The sequence below is a fragment of the Schistocerca piceifrons genome, chromosome 1, assembly GCF_021461385.2.
Source record: "Schistocerca piceifrons isolate TAMUIC-IGC-003096 chromosome 1, iqSchPice1.1, whole genome shotgun sequence".
NCBI classification, from domain to species: domain Eukaryota; kingdom Metazoa; phylum Arthropoda; class Insecta; order Orthoptera; family Acrididae; genus Schistocerca; species Schistocerca piceifrons.
Window position 1 is genome coordinate 282,054,143 of NC_060138.1, and position 23,806 is coordinate 282,077,948.

Consider the following 23,806-nt stretch of genomic DNA (forward strand, 5'->3'; position numbering starts at 1 on the left):
ATATTCTCCAACAGTTTGCAGACAAACTAAGTGTAATCATAGGAGATGAGAGGAATAAAATAAAGATGAACTTAATCTTATTTATTGAATCAGCCAAAGGAATAATGGACTTACCCACAATATGTCAAAAATCTATTGAACTGGCTGAAAAGTCATGTTTTTTACCTGTTGCATTGATCATTGGAAGTGATGACTTGTGCGCTGATCTTGGTAAAACATAAAATTTTAAATAGATGTACAAAACCTGTCTTTAACATATTGCATACATTTATTTTCTGTAATTTACTTTCTCACAATTTTAATGATGTTTTCTGATTCTTTCAGGTATTTCACGCTCAGATGATGGTTATGAAATACTGTATGCTCGCCAGAGGCTTGTGTTAATAGCAAAAGCTTTCAACTTTCAAGCAGTTGATATGGTTGACATTAATTATAAAGGTATGTGAAACAAGTATTATTTTATATTGAGTAAATAAACAAAATCTGAAAGTGATTTATCGTTACTGTTGTGGCACTGTAGTTCTTATTCTGTCATAATAGATAGTATTATCTAAATATAAATACCTTCCAGGATATGGAACAAGTCAAGATAATGCTAGTATTATCGTGGTGTGTCAGAAAGTTAACATGATTTAGCAAAGTCAAGGTTACATACCTAGTATTCAAAAAATCAAGTGTGTGACAAGACAGTTGTAAGATTCAAGAGGCCAAACAAGTGGCAGAATACATTAAGAGTGGTGTTAAGGAAATGTAAATAGGTCTTCTTGAGGGTTAACTTTAAACCATTGAATTATAATATCAGAATTTTACACATCTGAAATAACTGTCTTGATACATCAATCCTGATAGCTTGCCTTTGAAACTGATGACAAACTGTTGAACTTGGTGACTTAGATATCTTAAAACCTGATGACACATTTTTGAAAATGGTGTACCTGGAAAAAATTTCTATGAGACATTGTGATGACATGTGCAGTGGCAACACTATGGCACATGACTGTATGATAAGGATACAGTACATACTGAGCTGACAAAAGTCATGGGATACCACCTAATATTGTTGGACCTCCGTCCTCCCAGCTTAGTGCAGCAGCTTGTCTTAACATGGACTCAGCAAGTCATTGGAAGTCCCCTGCAGAAATCCTGCTGCCTCTATAGCAACCCATAATTGTGAAAATGCTGCCAGTGCAGGATTTTGTTCAATAATTGACCTCTTGATTATGCCATATAAATGTTTGATGTGATTCATGTTGGGCAATCTGGATGGCTAAACCATTAGCTTGAACTGTCCAGAATGTTCTTCAAACCAATCGCGAACAACTGTGGCCCAGTGACATAGTGAATTGTCATCCCTAAAAATTCCATCTTTGCTTGGGATCATGAAGTCCATGAATGGCTGCAAATGGTCTTCAGATAGTCAAACATAAACATTTCCAGTCATTGATCAGTTCTGAATAGATTATGGGAGTGGCAGTGATCATTGTCTTACAAATATTTACTATTAAAAACAGTCTTGATCATGATTTATTTAGCAAAAATCGTGATCAAGACTGTTTTAAATAGTAAATAACTGACCAGTTCAGTTATACCAGAGGACCAAATCCATTCCATGTAAACACAGCCCAGGCCATTATGGAGTCACAACCAGCATGCACAGTGCCTTGTTCACAACTTGGGTCTGCACCACACTCAAACCCTACTATCTGCTCTTACCAGCTGAAATTGGTACTCATCTAATGAGGCCACATTTTTCCAGTAATCTAGGATCCAAGTGATATCATCACAAGACGAGGAGAGGGGCTGCATGTAGAGGCAATGTCATGCTGTTAACAAAGCCACTCACATTGGTTGTTTGCTGCTATAGCCCATTATTAGCAAAATTTGCTGCACTGTCCAAACAGATATGTTTGTCCAATGTCACTCATTGGTTTTTGTGGTTATTTCATGCAGTGTTGCTAGTCTGTTAGCAATAGAACCCTATGCAGATGCCACTCATCTGTGTCATTAAATGAAGGTGTTGGCAGCTACATTGTCCAAAATGAGAGGAATATTTAATTCCCTAATGATCTCTGAAACAGAATGTTCCATACACTTATTTCCATCTACCATTCTGCATTCAAAGTTGTTAAATCCTGTTGTGCAGCCATAATCACATCGGAAACCTTTCCGCATGACTCACTTTAGTACAAATGACTGTTCTATTAATGCACTGCTCTTTTATACCTTGTGTACACAGTACTACCACCATTTGTATATGTGCATATTGCTATCGCATGACTTTTGTCACCTTAGTGTATACCACATAAAAGGCCATGGGCTGTGGGTATCTTTTATCACATTTTATATCCTTTCACTGGGGACACCGAACATTAGTGCTTATCTATGGCAACTCAGGAGGCAATAGGGCTCGCAACAGATGGATGAGGCTGTTTAGTGTACTTGCTGTCTAGACTCTCTCTATAGGCTGTGATGAAATCAAACAATGGAAACTTCAGATAAGAATATAAAAAATGTAGCATAGGAGAGATTGCTACTTACCATAAAGATAACATGATGAGTTGCAGATAGGCACAATAAAAGACAGTTACACATAATCTTTCAGCCAAGTTGCAGACAGGCACAATTAAAAGATACCTACACATAAGCTTTTGGCCACAGCCTTTGTCAGAAAAGAGAAACACACACATCATTCGTTTACACAAGAAAGCACACCTCCCAAACACATTGACTGTTAACTCTGGCAGGTCAGGCAGAATGTCACTTTTTTGCAGAAAGATGTAGCAGGGGTCCATTGTAGCAGAAATGATGTAAAGGAAATGGGAATAACCCAGAAATGGGCCAAATAGGTCTTGATGGTTGTTAGAGGAGCTGGATAGAGAACAGACATGTAAAGACACGCAAAAACATGCACAAGTACGCAAAAATGTGCAAAACCCCATGAAACTATGTAAAAATACACGCAAATACTTTAAAAATGCGCCGAAATGTGGGAGAAAAGGAATGGGTGCGATACGGAAGAGTGTGTGTGTGTGTGTGTGTGTGTGTGTGTGTGTGTTGCAACAAGGGAAGAGAGGGGAATGGGGATGTGTTAGGTTGAAGATCCAAGTTTGTGTGGCATGAACAGGTGTGGAAAACAAAACGCTGAAGTATGTCAAGACAAAGGGTGAAGTGGGACCGGTAGTAATAAATAAAATTACAACTATCAGAGAAAAAAACCAGAGGCATCAGATGCTGCATCAACATTCCGCATGATCATGAAGACTGTGTTGTGCGTGAATGATCATTGATAACAGTGTGGCTTAGAAGTAGATGCGGTTTGGAGGACAGTCTAAAAACACAGGAAAGAAGAAAAAGAACAGGTGCAGAAGAGTAATGCTGCAGAGAATAGTACAAAGGAAAACATCATGGGATTGTAGGATGGAAGAAAAGCTGTTCGGCAAAATCAAACACTGGAAACTCTAGGTAGGGATATCAACAATGTAGGGAAAGATAGATTGCTACTTACCATAACTATAACATTCTAAGTTGCAGACAGGCACAATTAAATAACACTTACACATAAGCTTACAGCCTTTGTTGGAAAAGGAAAAACACACACACACACACACACACACACACACACACACACACACACACACACGACCACCAACTCTGGCAGCTCAGGCCAAGAACTCGATCTATTGTGTTCATATGCAAAGTGAATTGGCCAATGCCTAGAAACTGTTGTTAGCTGAATTGGGCATTCATCAGGATTTAGGCTGTAGTGCTGATGACACTCTCGTGGCAAAAACTGTGGCACCTCCATTTTCTCTGATGTCCCTTGGGAACCCTGATTTCATAAATGCCTTCCGATACTGTCGACCTGTCCAGTTCACATTTACTTTAGAGTGCATAGTGAATGGTGTCGCTGTCATGAATCTCTGGGCAGAACACAAAAATGAATACTGGTTACATGGCTGACCCTTTATGCCTTAAAGACAGATTTCAGGTCTTGCACATTGCTGAGAGCCAGCGTGGGACACCTTGTCTGTTGGGACTGAAAGGCTTGGACAAGTGCAGAGTGCAAGTTTGATAATCATTGTTAGGAAAATAGTGTCTTGTATTAATTTTTTGTATTACTTGGTTACTAGACAATTGACAAAGGATGGGGTAGGTTCTGCGTGTGCAATGTTTAAATGTGATTTCATCAGGTTTATTCAGTATGTCTGCCATACTACTCTCCCTGATTGAAGAGCTTACTTCAGCTGTGACCATTTTGTTGGCTTCCATTAACAGACAGGATACTGTTTCACTGGAATCCTACCACCTAATTTTCCTCCTTATGATGATTCAGCCAAGGATTAGGAAGTTTATGAAAAAAGACTCAGACAGCATTTTTTGGCTTTCATTGTGACAGACTCGAATTTGTGCAAAGCCGTCTTCCTGTCATGGATTCCACCTAAGGTATCAATTACTGTGTTTGCTTGCCCCTTTACAAGAATCAATGGCTCTTACTTTTAGAATGAGATTTTCACTCTGCAGCAGTGTGTGTACTGATATGAAACTTCCTGGCAGATTAAAACTGTGTGCCGGACCAAGACTCGAACTTGGGACCTTTGCCTTCCACGGGCAAGTGCTCTACCATCTGAGCTACCCAAACACGACTCACACCCTGTGCTCACAGCTTCAGTTCTGCCAATACCTCATCTTCTACATTCCAAACTTCACAGAAGCTCTCCCTAGCACTCTCGGTCCGGCACCCAGTTTGAATCTGCCAGGAAGTTTCATGTCAGCGCACACTCTACTGCAGAGTGAAAATGTCATTCTGGAAACTTCCCCCAGGCTGTGGCTAAGCCACGTCTTCGCAATATCCTTTCTTCCAGGAGTGCTAGTTTTGCAAGGTTCGCAGGAGAGCTTCTGTGAAGTTTGGAAGGTAGGAGATGAGGTACTGGCAGAATTGTAGCAGTGAGGACAGGGTGTGAGTTGTGCTTTGGTAGCTCAGATGGTGGAGCACTTGCCCGCGGAAGGCAGAGGTCCCGAGTTCGAGTCTCGGTCCGGCACACAGTTTTAATCTGCCAGGAAGTTTCAGCTCTTACTTTTTATCACATGTGCAGTTTATTTTCCAACTACTATTGCAAATGAACGTGCCATAACAGTGTGAGTCGAATTCTGCGATGCTGCAAAAAACCAAACCAGTCATACAGGGCCTGGGCGGCTGAAATTCATGGCCTTAGCCATAAGTGTCAGTTCATTATTGATGACCATAATGACTCTTATGCAGGCTCTATTATGCATGACACAATTATCTGTTTAGCTCCAGACAAAGAAGAGTGCCGGGAGGCTTTACTCTATGAAAACCTACTGTTGGCAAAAGTTTTGTGCAAATAGCACAATCTTTTGAAGCTTCTCAGGCAATGGGTGACCAAATTGAAGTATGGGGAAATGTGGCAGTAGTGTCACACGATGTGTCCACAAGGACAACAGACATCTTGCACGAGGAAGCGGCAGTGGCAGCAGTAAACATGTGGGCTTAGCACCAAGCAGAATAAGGCTGGGTCAAACAGCCACAAATACTGCAGCATCAGCAGTCTCTGTTTCCATCTTGTCCTTTCTGTTTTGTCTAGCATGAGGTTCAGCATGCCCTAGGCACTGGGCTGCTTGTAATTCTGCCAGAAGAAGGGCATTGTTCGCTGAAGGTTGCCCAGGATATGGACATAGACATAAACTGTGTGGCTCCAATGCTCTTGACTTTCCGCAAGTTGTTTATCGAATTAAGTGCTTTTTGTCAAGTGCTCTGGGTACAGGTTGACACAGGTGCTGCAGTAATTTTATTGACTTCTCAAAACTATGTGAGTTTAGGCTCAATGCATTTGACACATGTTATGTGGAAGCTGATCAGTCACAACAAACAGAACATTGTGTTGTTGGAACAATTTACTGTGCATCTGCCTCTTACAAGTCAGTGGTTTGTTCCATTACATTTTTGGTGGTTGTTGATGCCAGTGTTGAGAACTTGTTCAGGATGGACACATTTCAGACATTTGGATTTTCTGTCACTGATGTAGTTCACATTGTGTCTGAGCAGGTACCGTATTTTCAGTTGGAAACAGTTTGTGAGGAGTTTTTGATCTTATACTTGGAAGGTGTACGGTGTGCTACAAATTTTTCTGGTCATATTTATTTGAAATCCACAGCTTGGCCTCAGTTTTGTCATGTGCATCCTATTCCCATATCCCTGAAAAATCAAGTGAAAGAAGAATTGGACAGACTTAAATCTGAAAGGGTGGTGCAACCTATTATGGCTAGTGAATGATCATCTCCGATGGTTGTAGCACAGAAGCCATTGGGGAAACTTCAGTACTACTGTCAATGCACAGTTGATTACAGGTACACGTCATCTCCTGCACCAAGAGAAACTGTGGGGGGAAAATATCAGGTGGCCAATACTTTTCTAAAATCGATTTGTCTGAAACATATCTGCAGGTTCCTGTGGACGAAGAGTCTCTTGTGGCTTTGAATACTGCTTTTGGTCTCTATCAGTATTTGCACCTTCATTTTGCTGTGGATAGCACACCTCCTACTTTCCAGTGATTTTTAGAGCAATTGACTATGCCTGTCCCGGGTTGCATGAATTATCTGGACAATATTGTTGTCATAGGCTCCTCCATGGCTGATCATTTGAAAAATTTGCACCCTTTGTTTTCTGTCTTACAGTCCACAGCCTAATGGTGTAACCTAAAGAAATCTCAGTTTCTTCAACCTTCTATTGTTTATTTGGGGTTTGAGGTGTCATGGGATGAGGTTCGCCCTCTGCCAGACCACATTTCCACTCTTTAGTCTATGCCTCGGCCCTCATCCATAAAGGAGCTTCCAGCCTTCATAGGGGAGATAACCGAATGCTATGAACTCCTGCCAAGGGCAGCTACATTGGCCCACCTGTTGCATGCCTTGTTACAGATGAATGTACTTTTTCGCTGAAGCTTGGACTGTGGATGTTCTTTTCAAATGTTGAAATCCAAACTATTTTTGGCCCCTTGTTAAGCTACATTCTCTCCAGACCAGCACACGGTTTTGGCGACTGATGCCTCACAATATAGCCTCGACATGGTCCTAGCACACTGACATGCCAGCGGCTCTGAACGATCTCTTGTTTTCAGCTCTAAATCTCTCATTCGATCCCAGCAACATTACCCTCAGGTGAAAAAGAGGCTCTTGCCATCGTCTATGCTCTACAAAAATTTCATGTTTTTTCATATGGCTTCAAGTTTGCCTTATTACTGACCATATACACTTGCCTTGCCTTGTTTAACCCTTGCATTTCTTTCCCTGACAAGATAACACACTGCCTACAATTCTGGGTGCTGTTTTGTCTTGCTAAAATTGTGAAATTCATTTTCGACCTACATCTAAACACATCAATACGGACACCTTGTCCTGTCTTCCTGTGGATCCTGATTCCAGCTTTGATCATGATGAGTTGCTTTGCTTCCATCTTGATAATGAAATGCAGGCCAAGGGTGCCAGTTTCCAAGTTATGAGCTTGTGCTTAGTCGCTGCCATTGCCACTAACCAGGTTTTCCGTCAGATGGTTCAGTTTGTTCAGCAAGGCTGGCCAGATAAACCTCTGGGTCAGGGTTTGGATCCCCTGTTCAACTGTTTTTCCTTATAGTATTGTGTCTCTGTTTTTGATGGTGGTTTGCTGTTGTCCACAGAAGAGCTCTCTCCCACAGTAGTTATTCCTGAAGTGTTATGGAACAAGGTTCTACACATTCTCCACCGGGGCCAGTGGGAAGTTTTGTGCACTAAACTGTTAGCTGAGGGATGCATTTTTTGGCCAGAGATTGATGGCGAAATTGTCCATTTTGTTGCAGCTTGTGAGTAGTGCTCCCAACAATAGGCAGCACCTAGGGCATCCTTGTCCCCCTGGCCAACTCCCCACCAGCCGTGGGAATGCATTCATATAGACTTTGCAGGTCCCTTATTTAATTCCTATTGGCCCTCGTTTGTGGATGCATATTCCCATTTTTCCTTACATCCTCTGGTGTGTGTCAACATTGGCTGAGGTCACAATTCATAAACTTTTGAGATTTTTTTAATTTTTATTCTTTTTTCTTATATCTTAGTTTCTAATAATGGGACCCAGTTTGTTTCTTACACCTTACAATTAGTTTGTTCCCATCACATTATGGCTCCATCATTCCATCGTCAATCAAATGGTGGGGCAGAACAACTAGCGCACAGGTTCAAATCATAAATGAAAAAGTTTGTTGTGGATTCTTCACTGGATGACGTCCTTCTCTGTTTTGTGTGCACCTATTGCTTCGTACCTATGGGGGAGCAGAGCCCAACTGAGTTGCTTCATGGCTGCAGTCAGGTTCATTTGGCCACTTTAAACAGGGGTCGCTGGTGTGGTTTGATCACCTGGCGCCCAAGTGAACACTGACTACTGTTGCCCGCCAGCAGGGATGCAGTCTTTGTGGCATCTGTACAGCTGACAGGCTGGTGGAACACCAGTTTCATCAGTTGCAACCCCACTCGCTGCCAGAAGCTACAAGTTTTTGGGTGTGGCCCCTGTCTCTGCAGTCAGCCCTGCCACCCTCTGCCTCAGGCCTGTCATAACCTGCTGAGGAGGTGTCCCTGTCCCTTTAGCTTCCTCCTTCATGTGTGGTGCCCTTGGGTTCCATCTTCCTGGGGCTGGGCTCATGTCCGTCTCTCACCTCAGGTCTGTTGCTGCAGCATGCTGTTCTGGTTGGACTGCCTCTGCTGGCCCCCTTGCCAGTGGGTCCACCCCATCTCCTCCACACTGGGACCTGCCTGGTGACAATGTAGAGATGGCAAAGCCACTCTCCTCTCTGGTGCTGTCGTCAGCACCACGTGTACCCACCACCCCTGTTCTTACCTGTGTTCCTATACAATCCAACATTTTGCTCTGGTGCCCACCGGGCATATCGTCCTGTCCCCTCTGTCAGCACTGGCTGCCACTACTCCGGAGGCAGTGGATGAGTCCCTCGTTGGGCTGCCAGCATCTCCTCCATCACCTGGGTGTGCATAAGGGGGAGGTGTGCTGTATTCTGCTACTAGTGCTTGTGAGTGTGTGTGTGCCAAGTGTTGTGTCACCACATGTGTGTGTTTGAGTTGACTGCCAACTATATCAGTGAAGGATGACCACTGGAGCCTGCCTGTGGGAGGCATACACACGACGCAATTTCTGCCACACTATTTTCTGCCACACCATCTACTGGGAGCTCGCACAGATTTAAATGCACAGAGCTGACTGATCTCCCTATGTTATTCTGTTTTGTATTGTACACATCAGTTGTTCTGTGTCTTGTGGAGCTCTGAGAGGTTTTGCTGTTTTTGTTCACAGATTATGAATAAAGCCATATTTTTGATAGGTTTTGTTTATTACTTTGTTACTACATAGGACCCTTTTAATTGGTCAGGTGTGTATTACATGCTTAAAGTGGCTACTTAGGTAGCAGAGAACAGCTGGTGTGCACATGTGGGGTTTTGGGTAGAGAAGCCTCTCATCAGTCCTGATTTCAGAGAGGGTAGAATACTAGCCCCATTACTTGTAGAGAGTGGCACTAAAAGTGTCATAGATAATCTCATCTATAAATGGTGTAACAGGTCTGGATGTCCTCTGGTGAAGCTTAGTGAGTCAAATGCAGCTAGTTGTCAGTAGAAACAATTATTTACTTCCCAACAGTGTATACCATTAACTCATGTCTACTTCAGGTGGGTGCTGGGTGGTGGGCATAGTACGGGTGGACCATAGTGCATGATGCATATAGGTGATACAGGAGACTGTCTATCTCAGCATGAAGGCAAAGATAAATTTCCATGGAAAGCTGTCAGAGCTAATCTCACCTGTCAGTGTTGTAATGGGTGTGGGTGTTATCTGGTGGAGATTGGTGGGCCATGGAAAATCAAAACAGATAGTTGTCAACAGAAATCTGTATTTACTTCACAGTAGTGTATACCAGTAACTTGTGGCCAGTCATGTAGGCACTGGGTGGTGGACATTGTTCGCATGGACTGTAGTGCATGATGTGTAGAGGTTAGTTAGCCACCTGCTGCTATGTAGAGCTCAGCATGGTAGTGAGGGAACCCTGTGACTTGTGCACACACACGTGACCAGTGGTGCTTACTCAGCTGCAGGGCAAGGTGCTACAGCAGGGCTAGATTGTAGGCAAGTTTAGCTGTAGTTGGCATGGTATGAGATGATGCAGGCATCTGGTTGTGAACCCCAGGCCTGCATCTGGCAGACGCTATTTGGGACTGGTGGATGCCCAGTGGCTGTGTGGCTGGGAAGGCCTTAATTCAACCCTTGACCCATCAGTGCTGTGGCTGGGCTCCCTGGCAGGTGGTCCTGTCAGGATGTCTGTTGAGAAGTGGTGGCCTCATGGCAGAAGCCTACATTACAACAGAGACTAACACGATGACTCGCCGATCCGCTGACCAGCCTGGCTGGACTTCCAGTATTTATATGCACCAGAGTGGGTTTGTTGTATTGTGATTGCCACAGATGTTATATGCAACACAAGGCAAAGTGTCCCTGGTTTCAGTAACATGCTGGCCACCAAATGTCAAGTGGGCTTCGGCACCTAAGTGGATGCTGTTGTGTACTGCTGTGCTAGCATATTACAGTGAGTGGTTCTCTGATGACAATGAGCTCTCTTGCCTTTGGTCCATGGTGTACAATTGAAATAATGCCCACATGGTGCTAGGAACAGAAAGCTACCTCAAACCAGAAATTTGGAAAATTTAAATCCCACATGGAATCCATATTGCAGAGAGAGGATGGATGACAGTAGTGGAAGCATGTTAATTGCTGCAAATAATACTAAAATATTCAGAAAGCTTAGTACAGATTACCTATGCTTTCACTGTTTCATCTCTCAAAGCTACTCATTTCTCTTGTACTGTATTCCTTAATCATGTTTCAGTCAATAACTTCTGCAGCAGGAGTTGTTTATAATTCTGAATTTTTACTCTATCAGTTCTGGCAGAAACACAGACGCTTGTCCCAAGGCAGAGCCTATGGGACTCACCATCCGCAAAGAATTCAAGTGCTCAATTCTGTAGTCAATCAGAATTAACTTTATCCTATCTTTTCCTCTGGTGCTACTAGCACACCTTTTTCACTTCTCAATTTACATTTGTTTTAATCATTATCCCATAGACACAAAATCATGCTGAAATCTTTTGCACTCCTTGATGCAATTACGAGAATATGAATTTTCTCATCATGAGCAGAAATGTGCATTGTTTTCCCCTCATGACTGACAGCAGTCGAGTATAATCACAGCAATATGTGTGTGACTGTTTTTCTGAAACTACTGGCTGCTGTAACCAATTAGGATACAAGCCACTGGCAGATACTCCTTGACTATGTATTACGTTTTGTGGATGAATAACTTTGTATCTTGCATAATAATTTAAATCATGTTAAATGAACCCTAAATTTTTAGAAGTTAAAAAAAAAAAGACTTGAACTTCTGTTAAATATTTCACATGCTTACACTTGCACATCTTCATCAAATGATGCTGATGCTGTAACAGAAACTAATTTGACACAAAGTTCCACATGACAATTTGAACATACTTTTTCCCAAATAAATTATGATTACTGAATTTTTGTAGCTGGTTTGCCAGAGTTTTATTAGTTAGCCTCATTTTTTTTAAATGTTGCTATTCTTCTCTGAAAAAGGCTTGAAGCATAAAATTTGCAGTGATTATAATTTTGTCAGTAAGTGAAGACAAATTGCAGATTCATCACTGAACTTCAAGCTAGAATGATTCATTTTGTTCAGGAGAAAAGTCTCACAACATTTTACAACCTTCAGTGGGAATTATAGGTCAACAACAAACACACTGAATTTGTACAAGTATTTTTTTCTTACTTTCCAAAAATTTGATGTCTTGTAGAGAAAAGAATGCTTTTCAATTCATGGTTAACACAAGCAGGAACTAGATATTACTTTTAACATACAAAATTTTAAAGATCACTTACTTTGAATGTGATACAAGTTGTTATTTTTTCCAAGAACATGCAGCTCTGCTGTATGGCTAATTGGTAATGGATCCTTCTGCATAAAATATTTCAGAGATAAGTTAGTACTCCGTTTGGAACTCTGGGCAAGAAATACTCAGTATGATGTCATCATATGGAAAAACAAAACTGGTATTCTGCAGATCAGAATATGGAATGTTAGATCCCTTAATCAAGTATATAGGCTAGAAAACTTGAAAAGGGAAATGGATAGCTTGAAGTTAGATATAGTGTGAATTATATGCCAGCTAGTTCTGCAGATGATGAAGAGACTGAAAGAATGTATGATGAGACAAAGAAAATTATTCCAACAGTTAGGAGAGAGGAAAACTGAATTGTTTTGAGTGACTGGAATTCAGTAGTAGCAAGAGGGAGTGAAGGAAAAATAGTACGAAAATATGGACAAAGGAGTGAAAGAGGAAGCAGCCTGGTAGAATTGCAAAGAACATAATTTAATCATCACCAACACTTGGTTTAAGATTCATGAAAGAAGGTTGTCTACGTGGAAGAGACTTGGAGACATTGGAAAGTTTCAGTTTGATTATATAATGGTAAGACAGTGGTTTTGGAGCCAAATTTTAAACTATTAGACAATTCCAGGAACAGATGTGGACTCTGGTCATAATTTATTGATCATGAATTGTAGGTTAAAACTGAAAAAAATTGCAAAAAGATTCGAAATCAATAAGATGGGAACTGGATAATTTGAAATAACCAGGCATGGTTCGAAGTTTCAAAGGGAGCATTTTTTAAAATGTCATTATCCTTCTCTGAAAAAGGTTTGCAACATAATATTCACAGTTATTGTAATTTTGCCAGCAAAAGCAGTTTGAAAAATATGTTCATTATTTATAAAAAGAAATGTGCCCAAGAAATTACTTTCCTAAATCCTATGAAATGAGCCAAAATGATGTGTCACTGTTGGTTCCTCAGGTGCCCCTCACTCACCACCAGCCACCATGTGCTTGCAGAATTCTCCAAAATGTCAAGCTGATGCTTTTGTTGACAAGAACTATAAATTCTTGATGCTTCTGACAGTGTGCAGTATTGTAACAATAGCTTGTGCCTCGCATCAGTGTGAGAGCATTCCTGGAAGAAGTGCACTTGAATGATACTTTATTGAGCTGTACAAGGACACTGATCCTGTAAAAACTATGGAGTACAAATAGTGGATTCAAATGATAGTCACTTGAAAGCAAGTAACCGCCCTCACTTGAAACCAAGTAACTACCAGTAAATGGTTTTGTCCACAGATATCATCAAAAAAATCACTGACCTGACCATCTACCACACTTTATCAAAAAATCCAACACAGCACTTTAAAACTGAGTAACAATACCTTTAAGGCTCATGATGCAACTGCAGTGCTTGACTTTGAAGAAAATTATTCCTTTGCTCTTCAGGATAATGTCCAACATTTTCCCTGGGAAAGCAATCAATTTACTGTGGATGCCACTGTTATGTTATTAGTTGAAAATATAGTGCAAAAGGCATCGCCTAAGGTATGATACAGCTGCAGTTCACTTCTTTTTTACAAAATTTGAGGATTTATTGAAAACAAAAAGTGACAAAGATGCTGGAGATCATTTACTTAGGTGATGGATTTGCAGCCTAGTATTGACATTTAAGCATTACCAATTTGTGCAGACACCTCGCATACTTTGATTCAAGAGTAAATGTTGAGAAGAACCTTTTGTAACAACTAAAGGAAGATCTGTGTGTGATGGAATTGGGGGTACTGTAAAATGACTGGATAGAAGAACTAACTAGGGCACACAGAGGTAAACTACATCATGCCTTTGGATTTGTACGTATTGTGTGAACTTGAGAAAAATTGAATTCATGTTTGTTGAGAAGGCCACAACTGAACCAGCAAGATGTTATCAGTAAAGAAAGTTCTTTGAATTAAGAGTTGCTGGAGCTAGAGAAAATCATCAGTTTGTTGCAGTCAGATTGGAGGGGAAGAAGAGAGTGTTGGAGGCTTGTTGTCATTTGTTGGCAAAACATCTGTACAAACTGGAGAGCCCCCGTGTTTTGTGGTTTCAACACTGCAACCAGGGCAGCATGTCACATGTGTGTGTGTGTGTGTGTGTGTGTGTGTGTGTGTGTGTGTGTCAACGACTGCTAGACTGGCAGCATTTGCAAACACTCTTCTGAGGAAAATGATGCAGTGATAAATTTCATGTATCCTACAGGACCTTCAAGATTGTTTCATCGGAAAGTTTGAGGATATACAAATCAGTTCACTGAAGAACACGTCATGAATTTATTTGTTCCTTCTAGAACATAACTGGGTCACCTATATAATTTTTCAGGAACAAAAATTGATGAAAAATTCAAATCGCTGCAAAACTAAACTGTTTTCTTTTTTCTCTATGGATGTCAGTATACCTAAACTTGGGGCATGGGACCTTGCTATGTACATCAAAGGCTGCGAAGGTACTTAACAAATCCACACAAGGCTAGAACCCACTAGTAGGGTAGGAGATATGAAAAAAATCCTCACATCCGTGGCTGGACTGGAGTGGTTATTTTATTAAATGCATGAAATGCAGCTGTTTAACTCTCTTTTATTAGCACTACCAATATCAGTTTATGTCATCATCAGATATAAAAGAGCAAATATTAATAACATGTAATAGTATATATATTGATATTACTAAATATATAAATACTGTCTCATCTGAAATGCAAAACGTGTGTAAAAGCCAACTAGTATGCCTCCACAAAAGGTGTATCTATTTTGAAATAATAAAAGACAATTAAACAGCTACATGTGAATTTGTAGCTTATTCATCTCATGATGTACATTTGCAATCCATGCATTTTGAAAAATGCTTCCTGAATGAAATTTTATATGTGCAGCAGAATGAGTGCTGATATGAAACTTCCTGGTAGCTTGAAATTATGTGCCAGACTGAAAGTCAAACTTGGGACCTTTGCCATTCGTGAGCAAGTGCTCTAATGACTGAGCTGCCTAAGCATGATTAACAAACCATGCTCACAGCTTTACTTCCACCAGTACCTTGTCTCCTACCCTCCAAACTTCACAGAAGCTCTTATGTGAAAGTTGCAGAACTAGCACTCCTGGAAGAAAGGATATTGGAGAGACATAGCTTAGCCCACAGCCTGCGGGATGTTTCCAGAATGAAATTTTCACTCTGCAGTGCAGTGTGCACAGATATGAAACTTCCTAGAAGGTTAAACCCTGTGAGGACTGAGGACTGGTCGTCAGTCGTGCTTGGGTGGCTCAGTCGGTAGAGCACTTGCCTGCAAAAGGCAAAGATCCTGAGTTCAAGCCTCGATCTGGCACACAGTTTTAATCTGCCAGGGAGTTTCAGATCAGTGCATACTGTGCTGCAGAGTGAAAATTTCGTTCTGGAAACATCTGAGGTTAAGCCCTTTTTCCGCAATATCCTTTCTTCTTGGGGTACTAGTTCTGCAAGTTTTGCATGAGAGCTTCTGTGGAAAGTTTGGAAGATAGGAGACAAGGTACTGGCAGGAATAAAGCTGCGAGGATGGCTCATCAGTCATGCTTGGGTAGCTCAGTCAGTAGAGCACTTGCCTGCAAAAGGCAAAGGTCCGGAGATTGAGTCTTGGTCTGGCACACAGTTTTAATCTACCAGAAAGTTTCACACATAACATCCATTGAAAATCAAAAATGTTGTGTGTTTATTGGCCATGCTACCTTGGCAATAGGTAATGATCTGTGTGGTTGCAGATATCCTTGGATTTCCAAAGAATAACTACTCTGCTTATTATAAAATCTTGTGCCAGTGCTGATATTTGCAAGAATAATTACTTTGCAGTTGAAAGTTAAAAGAAATGTGTCAGTATTACCATTTTCATCTTTGTTCATTACACGTGATTGATGATGATGATGATAATAATAATAATAATAATAATAATAATAACTATAATATTAAGCTACTATTATTGCACATTTGGCATGGAATGCCACTATATTGGCGAAGGTTGAAGTTGATGGCATGCCCTTCTTCCTGGTTTTCCACCTAATTACATGTGCATCCTATTTGCATTGTACCAGCTAGTGCTTTACTTCTAAGCTACCCTGTTTCATTGGCTGTAACCAAGGCCATTTAGGAAATTACTGAAAGCTGTCATAAAGAGACACCTGGAAGCTCTCCTGGGACGCTCCATCAGCTGGAATCTTCGCTTCATGTTATAAGTCCTGTTGTGTATCATATATGCCACAAATAACATTCAGTATAGAATCAGTGAGTATAACTCCTAAATATAATTACAAGTACACAATTCAGCACTTATTAAGTTGAGAAATGTAGCATACTAATATGATTTAACTTACTGCTGAATTAACATAATTTTATAAGTTAATTATATGACAAACTTTGAAATACAATATGTGATGACAATTTGTAATACGAATTCCCAATTTTGCAGAATTATTCCACAAAAAATTTCACAAAAGTCATTTCATTAATTACAATATGCTATGTTGTACCAAAACACGGTCAGGACTGGCTTCTACGTTCTTAGTCAATGGAATGTAAATTATGAAGTCCTACGTTGGCAGGCAAATATTTAAGCGAAGGACAATCCTACTGTCATAGCTCCGGCATATTAAACAGTTCAAATAATTTACAAAATTTTAATATCTGCTGATGCAGGTAGGGAATTTGCAAATGCACATCTCATTTCTCTTATTTGCATTTATCCCTGGTTATAACTAACTGGTAGTGGCAAAGAATACCCTGAACCAATGAAAGCTTTTAATTTTATTGTGACAGACTAGTACTTTAAGAGATCCTGAATTTAATTGCACTCCAAAATATCAGTTTACATGAGAAATTTTACTGGATATTCATATACTTTCTAGGGAAAAAAAACTGTAGAAATTCATCGTTTAATAAGAAAAGAATGCTCTTTCAAATTGTGATTGTCACAATTATGGATCAAGAATCACTTAATGCCGTACCATTATAGACACAATTTTGCTTAGGGAGATTACATGCATCATAATTTGTAAGTATGAAACAAAGATCAGTAGAAACCATCTTAAATAGAATAGAATTAAAAATAATAGCTAAATTCTTCACCTCAAATGTGTCTAGAAGTGTTTGAGATGTTGTTGTTGTTGTTGTTGTTGTTGTGGTCTTCAGTCCTGAGACTGGTTTGATGCAGCTCTCCATGCTACTCTATCCTGTGCAAGCTTCTTCATCTCCCAGTACCTACTGCAACCTACATCCTTCTGAATCTGTTTAGTGTATTCATCTCTTGGTCTCCCTCTACGATTTTTACCCTCCACGCTGCCCTCCAGTACTAAATTGGTGATCCCTTGATGCCTCAGAACATGTCCTACCAACCGATCCCTTCTTCTGGTCAAGTTGTGCCACAAACTTCTCTTCTCCCCAATCCTATTCAATACTTCATCATTAGTTATGTGATCTACCCATCTAATCTTCAGCATTCTTCTGTAGCACCACATTTCTAAAGCTTCTATTCTCTTATTGTCTAAACTATTTATCGACCATATTTCACTTCCATACATGGCTACACTCCATTCAAATACTTTCAGAAATGACTTCCTGACACTTAAATCTATACTCAATGTTAGCAAATTTCTCTTCTTCAGAAACGCTTTCCTTGCCATTGCCAGTCTACATTTTATATCTTCTCTACTTCGACCATCATCAGTTATTTTGCTCCCCAAATAGCGAAACTCATCTACTACTTTAAGTGTCTCAATTCCTAATCTAATTCCCTCAGTATTATCTGATTTAATCTGACTACATTCCATTATCCTTGTTTTGCTTTTGTTGATGTTGATCTTATATCCTCCTTTCAAGACACAATCCATTCCGTTCAACTGCTCTTCCAAGTAATTTGCTGTCTCTGACAGAATTACAATGTCATCGGCGAACCTCAAAGTTTTTATTTCTTCTCCATGGATTTTAATACCTACTCCGAATTTTTCTTTTGTTTCCTTCACTGCTTGCTCAATATACAGATTGAATAACATCGGGGAGAGACTACAACCCTGTCTCACTCCCTTCCCAACCACTGCTTCCCTTTCATGTCCCTCGACTCTTATAACTGCCATCTGCTTTCTGTACAAATTGTAAATAGCCTTTCGCTCCCTGTATTTTATCCCTGCCACCTTCAGAATTTGAAAGAGAGTATTCCAGTCAACATTGTCAAAAGCTTTCTCTAAGTCTACAAATGCTAGAAACGTAGGTTTGCCCTTCCTTAATCTAGCTACTAAGATAAGTCATAGGGTCAGTATTGCCTCACATGTTTCAACATTTCTACGGAATCCAAACTGATCTTCCCCGAGGTCGGCTTCTACTAGGTTTTCCATTCGTCTGTAAAGAATTCGCGTTAGTATTTTGCAGCTGTGACTTATTAAACTGATAGTTCGATAATTTTCACATCTGTCAACATCTGCTTTCTTTGGGATTGGAATTATTATACTCTTCTTGAAGTCTAGGGTATTTCGCCTGTTTCATACATCTTACTCACCAGATGGTAGAGTTTTGTCAGGACTGGCTCTCCCAAGGCCATCAGTAATTCCAATGGAATGTTGTCTACTCCGGGGGCCTTGTTCGACTCAGGTCTTTCAGTGCTCTGTCAAACCTTTCACGCAGTATCATATCTCCCATTTCATCTTCATCTACATCCTCTTCCATTTCCATAATACTGTCCTCAAGTACATTGCCCTTGTATAGACCCTCTATATACTCCTTCCACCTTTCTGCTTTCCCTTCTTTGCTTAGAACTGGGTTTCCATCTGAGCTCTTGATGTTCATACAAGTGGTTCTCTTATCTCCAAAGGTCTCTTTAATTTTCCTGTAGGCAGTATCTATCTTACCCCTAGTGAGATAAGCCTCTACATCCTTACATTTGTCCTCTAGCCATCCCTGCTTAGCCATTTTGCACTTTCTGTTGATCTCATTTTTGAGACATTTGTATTCCTTTTTGCCTGCTTCATTTACTGCATTTTTATATTTTCTCCTTTCATCAATTAAATTCAATATTTCTTCTGTTACCCAAGGGTTTCTACTAGCCCTCGTCTTTTTACCTACTTGATCCTCTGCTGCCTTCATCACTTCATCCCTCAAAGCTACCCATTCTTCTTCTACTGTATTTCTTTCCCCAATTCCTGTCAATTGTTCCCTTATGCTCTCCCTGAAACTCTGTACAACCTCTGGATTAGTTTATCCAGGTCCCATCTCCTTAAATTCCCACCTTTTTGCAGTTTCTTCAGTTTTAATCTACAGTTCATAACCAATAGATTGTGGTCAGAGTCCATGTCTGCCCCTGGAAATGTCTTACAATTTAAAACCTGGTTTCTAAATCTCTGTCTTACCATTATATAATCTATCTGAAACCTGTCAGTATCTCCAGGCTTCTTCCATGTATACAATCTTCTTTTATGATTCTTGAACCAAGTGTTAGCTATGATTAAGTTATGCTCTGTGCAAAATTCTACCAGGCGGCTTCCTCTTTCATTTCTTAGCCCCAATCCATATTCACCTACTACGTTTCCTTCTCTCCCTTTTCCTACTACTGAATTCCAGTCACCCATGACTATTAAATTTTCATCTCCCTTCACTATCTGAATAATTTCTTTTATTTCATCAATTTCTTCATCATCTGTATAGCTAGTTGGCATATAAACTTGTACTACTGTAGTAGGTGTGGGCTTCGTATATATCTTGGCCACAATAATGCGTTCACTATGCTGTTTGTAGTAGCTTACCCACATTCCTATTTTCCTATTCAGTATTAAACCTACTCCTGCATTACCCCTATTTGATTTTGTGTTTATAACCCTGTAGTCACCTGACCAGAAGTCTTGTTCCTCCTGCCACCGAACTTTACTAATTCCCACTATATCTAACTTTAACCTATCCATTTCCCTTTTTAAATTTTCTAACCTACCTGCCCAATTAAGGGATCTGACATTCCACACTCCGATCCGTAGAACACCAGTTTTCTTTCTCCTGATAATGACATCCTCTTGAGTAGTCCCCGCCCGGAGATCCGAATGGGGGACTATTTTACCTCCGGAATATTTTATACCCAAGAGGACGCCATCATCATTTAATCATACAGTAAAGCTGCATGCTCTCGGGAAAAATTACAGCTGTAGTTTCCCCTTGCTTTCAGCCGTTCACAGTACCAGCACAGCCAGGCCGTTTTGATTATTGTTACAAGGCCAGATCAGTCAATCATCCAGACTGTTGCCCTTGCAACTACTGAAAAGGCTGCTGCCCATCTTCAGGAACCACACGTTTGTCTGGCCTCTCAACAGATACCCCTCCGTTGTGGTTGCACCTACGGTACGGCTATCTGTATCGCTGAGGCACGCAATCCTCCCCACCAACGGCAAGGTCCATGGTTCATGGGGGGGTGTTTGAGATATAATTTGTTTTCACCCATGTGAACTGTGAGCAAGTCTCCACTGAACTACACACAGGCCCTTTTCATAGCTGTGTTAAATATAGAGGTATTAGCATCAGTTGTGCTTTTTCAGACATCCAGATAAGGAAATATTACATGGCAGGTAAGGAGGGAACATTTTGTTGCACTGCCATGATGCCAGTATAAAGATGGTACAGAGAAAATGTAGCTTTCATTATATCTGTGTCGTTCATATGTGTTGGCACTGGTCAGTTCGGAAAAATAAGTATCTCTTGCAAATGAACAGAAACCAGGTATGGTCCTTCTTGACAGAGACTGCAGGAGGAATGTTGAGTTGTACGTACAAAGGTAGGTGTGAGTGTCCGACAAAAACAATCCAGTGAATGCGCAAAAAGTTGTTATTGTAAGAAAACTGGAATGCTATGCAGAAAGTAAGGAGCAAGCATATAAAGAGCAGAGTGAATGAAATAGATGTTCTGGCAGCTGTTACTCATAGTGCACTCATTAGCTCCAGAAAAACTGTGAGTGCTTCTGGAACAAGTCATCCCATCGTTGTTCACATTTTGCACACAAAAAGCTTCCATCCATATTGTGTGTCACTTCAACATCAAATTGAGATTGAAGAAGACACATGGAATTCTGTCACAGGTTCTGATGCAACATGAAGACAATAGGACCTTTCTTCAAAGAATTTCCTTTACTGAAGAACCTACCTTCTACAAATCATGGAAAGCCAAAAAAAAAAAAAAAAAAATGCATATTATTGACCCATTGAGAATCCCCACTGGCTGGGGCAAGGTTAACGTTAGAGATGATGGAGTGTGAACATTTCGTGTGGGAATTGGATCCATCATTTGAGAAACCTTAAGGGTAAAAGAAACAATTTCTTTCTAGAATGTTGCAGTTCTCATAGAGGATGCCATTATGATGTACCTCACTCACCAGTTGTTTGTGGCTAGAAAAGTGCTACTCAGTTCTTTTCTGGTTACTGGATAAGGCATGAAGGTGTTAATACATTTGGGTTGGCATAGTAAGATCCCCAGCAGTGGCAGTGGGCTCGGTGCAGCTGCTTTGCACACCTACCTCAGCTAATTATGTAACATGATTTTGCAAATGTTTCTGTGGCAATACCTCAGTGTTGTTGCTGCTTTTGCCTGCAGCTGTTAGAGCTACAGTGTTGCCAACTGTCAGGGATCTTCTTATGCTCGTTTGACAATAGTTGGTATGTATGTTTACCTGTTTCCATGCCATATAGTAACTATTCCAAAAAATTGATGAAATAAATGAAATTTTAGGGAAGTGTTTATTTTTTATTACCACTGTGTGTGTGTGTGTGTGTGTGTGTGTGTGTGTGTGTGTGTTTTGTTTTACCAACCTAAATGCAATGAAAATATTTTAGACCTTGTAGCCAGAAAGAGGCCTGGCCTGTTAGCAACGTATAGAGATAAGGGTTAGCAGTAATAATGAAGAAATAGCAACAATGCTAACTTAATTTAATAATTCTGCCAAGAAGGCTGGACATCATTTAGTTCCAGTATCATGGATGTTCAGGTATTATGGGCAAAGTTTAAACTGATAGTAAATCTTGCTCTGAAGCAGCATGTGCTGAGCAGGTGGATTGAGGATGGAAAAAATGCACGTGGTTTACAACAAAAATTGGAAGATGTTGAGGAACAGAGAGTGTTGCATTCTCAATTCAAGTAGACATTATACATAAATAAAAATACTGATGTCCACAGCGTACAGCAACTTCCACCATCATATGTTAGCAAAAGATCTTGCTGAGAACCTGAGAAAATTCTGATCGTCCATAAAATCACTAAGTGGGTTCGCATAAAATCACTAAGCGGGTTAAAAGCTTCTATTCAGTCAATTGTTGACTAGCCCTCCTGTGATAATAGGTGCCACCAAAAGGAAAACTGAAGCTGTGCTGTGTTAAAAAAACCATCACATAGGAGGATTGTGCAGACATACCATTTTTTTGAGCATTGCACAGGCTCCCATATAAACAACTTAGAAATAGGTATCCATGGTGTTGATAAGCAACCGAAAGAGTTTAAAACAAATAAGTCATCAGGGCCAGATGGAATCCTGATTTGGTTTTACAAGGAATATTTTACGGCATTGGCCTCTTACTTAGCGTGCATCAACGACAAATCTTTCACCCAGTAGAGAGTACCAATTGACAGTATATAAGAAGGATAAAAGAATGGACGCACAAAATTATATACCAATATCTTCAATGCTGTTTTACAGCAGAATTCCTGGACATATTCCACACTGAAGTGCCAAAGAAACTGGTATAGGTATGCATATTCAAATACAGTGATACGAAAACAGGCAGAATATGACACAACAAGTGTCTGCCACAGTTGTTAGGTTGGTTGCTGCTGCTGCAATGACAGATTATCAAGATTTAAGTGAGTCTGAACGTGGTTTTATAGTCAGCGCATGAGTGATGGGACACAACTTCTCCGAGGTAGCAATGAAGTGAGGATTTTCCATATGACCATTTCATGACTGTATTTTGAATATCAGGAATCCTGTAAAACAGCCCATCACTGTGGCTGTAAAATGATCCTGCAAAAATGGGACCAATGATGACTGAAGAGAATCTTTCACATAACAGAAGTGCAACCCTTCTGCAAATTGCGGCAGATTCCAATACTGGGTCATCAACAAGCGTCAGCGAACAAACCATTCAATGAAACATCATTGATGTATCCTTGATGACTTCATAACACAAAGCTTTATGCCTCGCCTAGGCCCATCAACACAGACATTGGACTATTGATGACTAGAAAAATGTTGCCTGGTCGCATAAGTCTCATTTCCAATTGTATCGAGCAAATGGACGTGCACAGGTATGGAAACAACTTCATGAATCCATGGACCTTGCATGTCAGAAGGGGACTATTCAAGCTGGTGGAGGCTCTGTAATGGTGTGGAGAATGTGCAGCTGTAGTGATATGGGACCCCTGATATGTCTAGATATGACTCTGAAAGGTGACACGTATGTAAGCATCCTGTCTGAACGCCTGTATCCATTCATGTTCATTGTGCATTCCAACGAATATGGGCAATTCCAGAAGGACAGTGCGACACCTTACGCTTCCTGAATTGCTACAGAGTGGCTCCAGGAACACTCTTCTGAGTTTAAACACTTCTGCTGGCCACCAAACTCTCCAGACATGAACATCATTGAGCATATCTGGGATGCCTTGCGACGTGCTGTTGAGAAGAGATCACCATCGCCTCGTAATCATGGATTTATGGAGAGCTGTGCAGGATTCATGGTGTCAATTCCCTCCAACACTACTTCAGACGTTAGTCAAGTCCATGCCATGTTGTGTTGTGGCACTACTG

The 23,806-nt window shown here is 40.5% G+C and overlaps 1 protein-coding gene across 2 annotated transcripts in view; it reads left to right on the forward strand.

The window, feature by feature from the left end:
* LOC124776928 (citramalyl-CoA lyase, mitochondrial-like) overlaps positions 1-23,806 on the forward strand; it is a 199,440-nt gene that overhangs the window by 130,142 nt on the left and 45,492 nt on the right. For both annotated transcript variants that reach the window (XM_047252534.1, XM_047253289.1), the window contains exons 5-6: positions 15-210; positions 325-438. In XM_047252534.1, the coding sequence (XP_047108490.1) occupies positions 15-210; positions 325-438 (310 nt within the window). The remainder of the gene's footprint in view (positions 1-14; positions 211-324; positions 439-23,806) is intronic.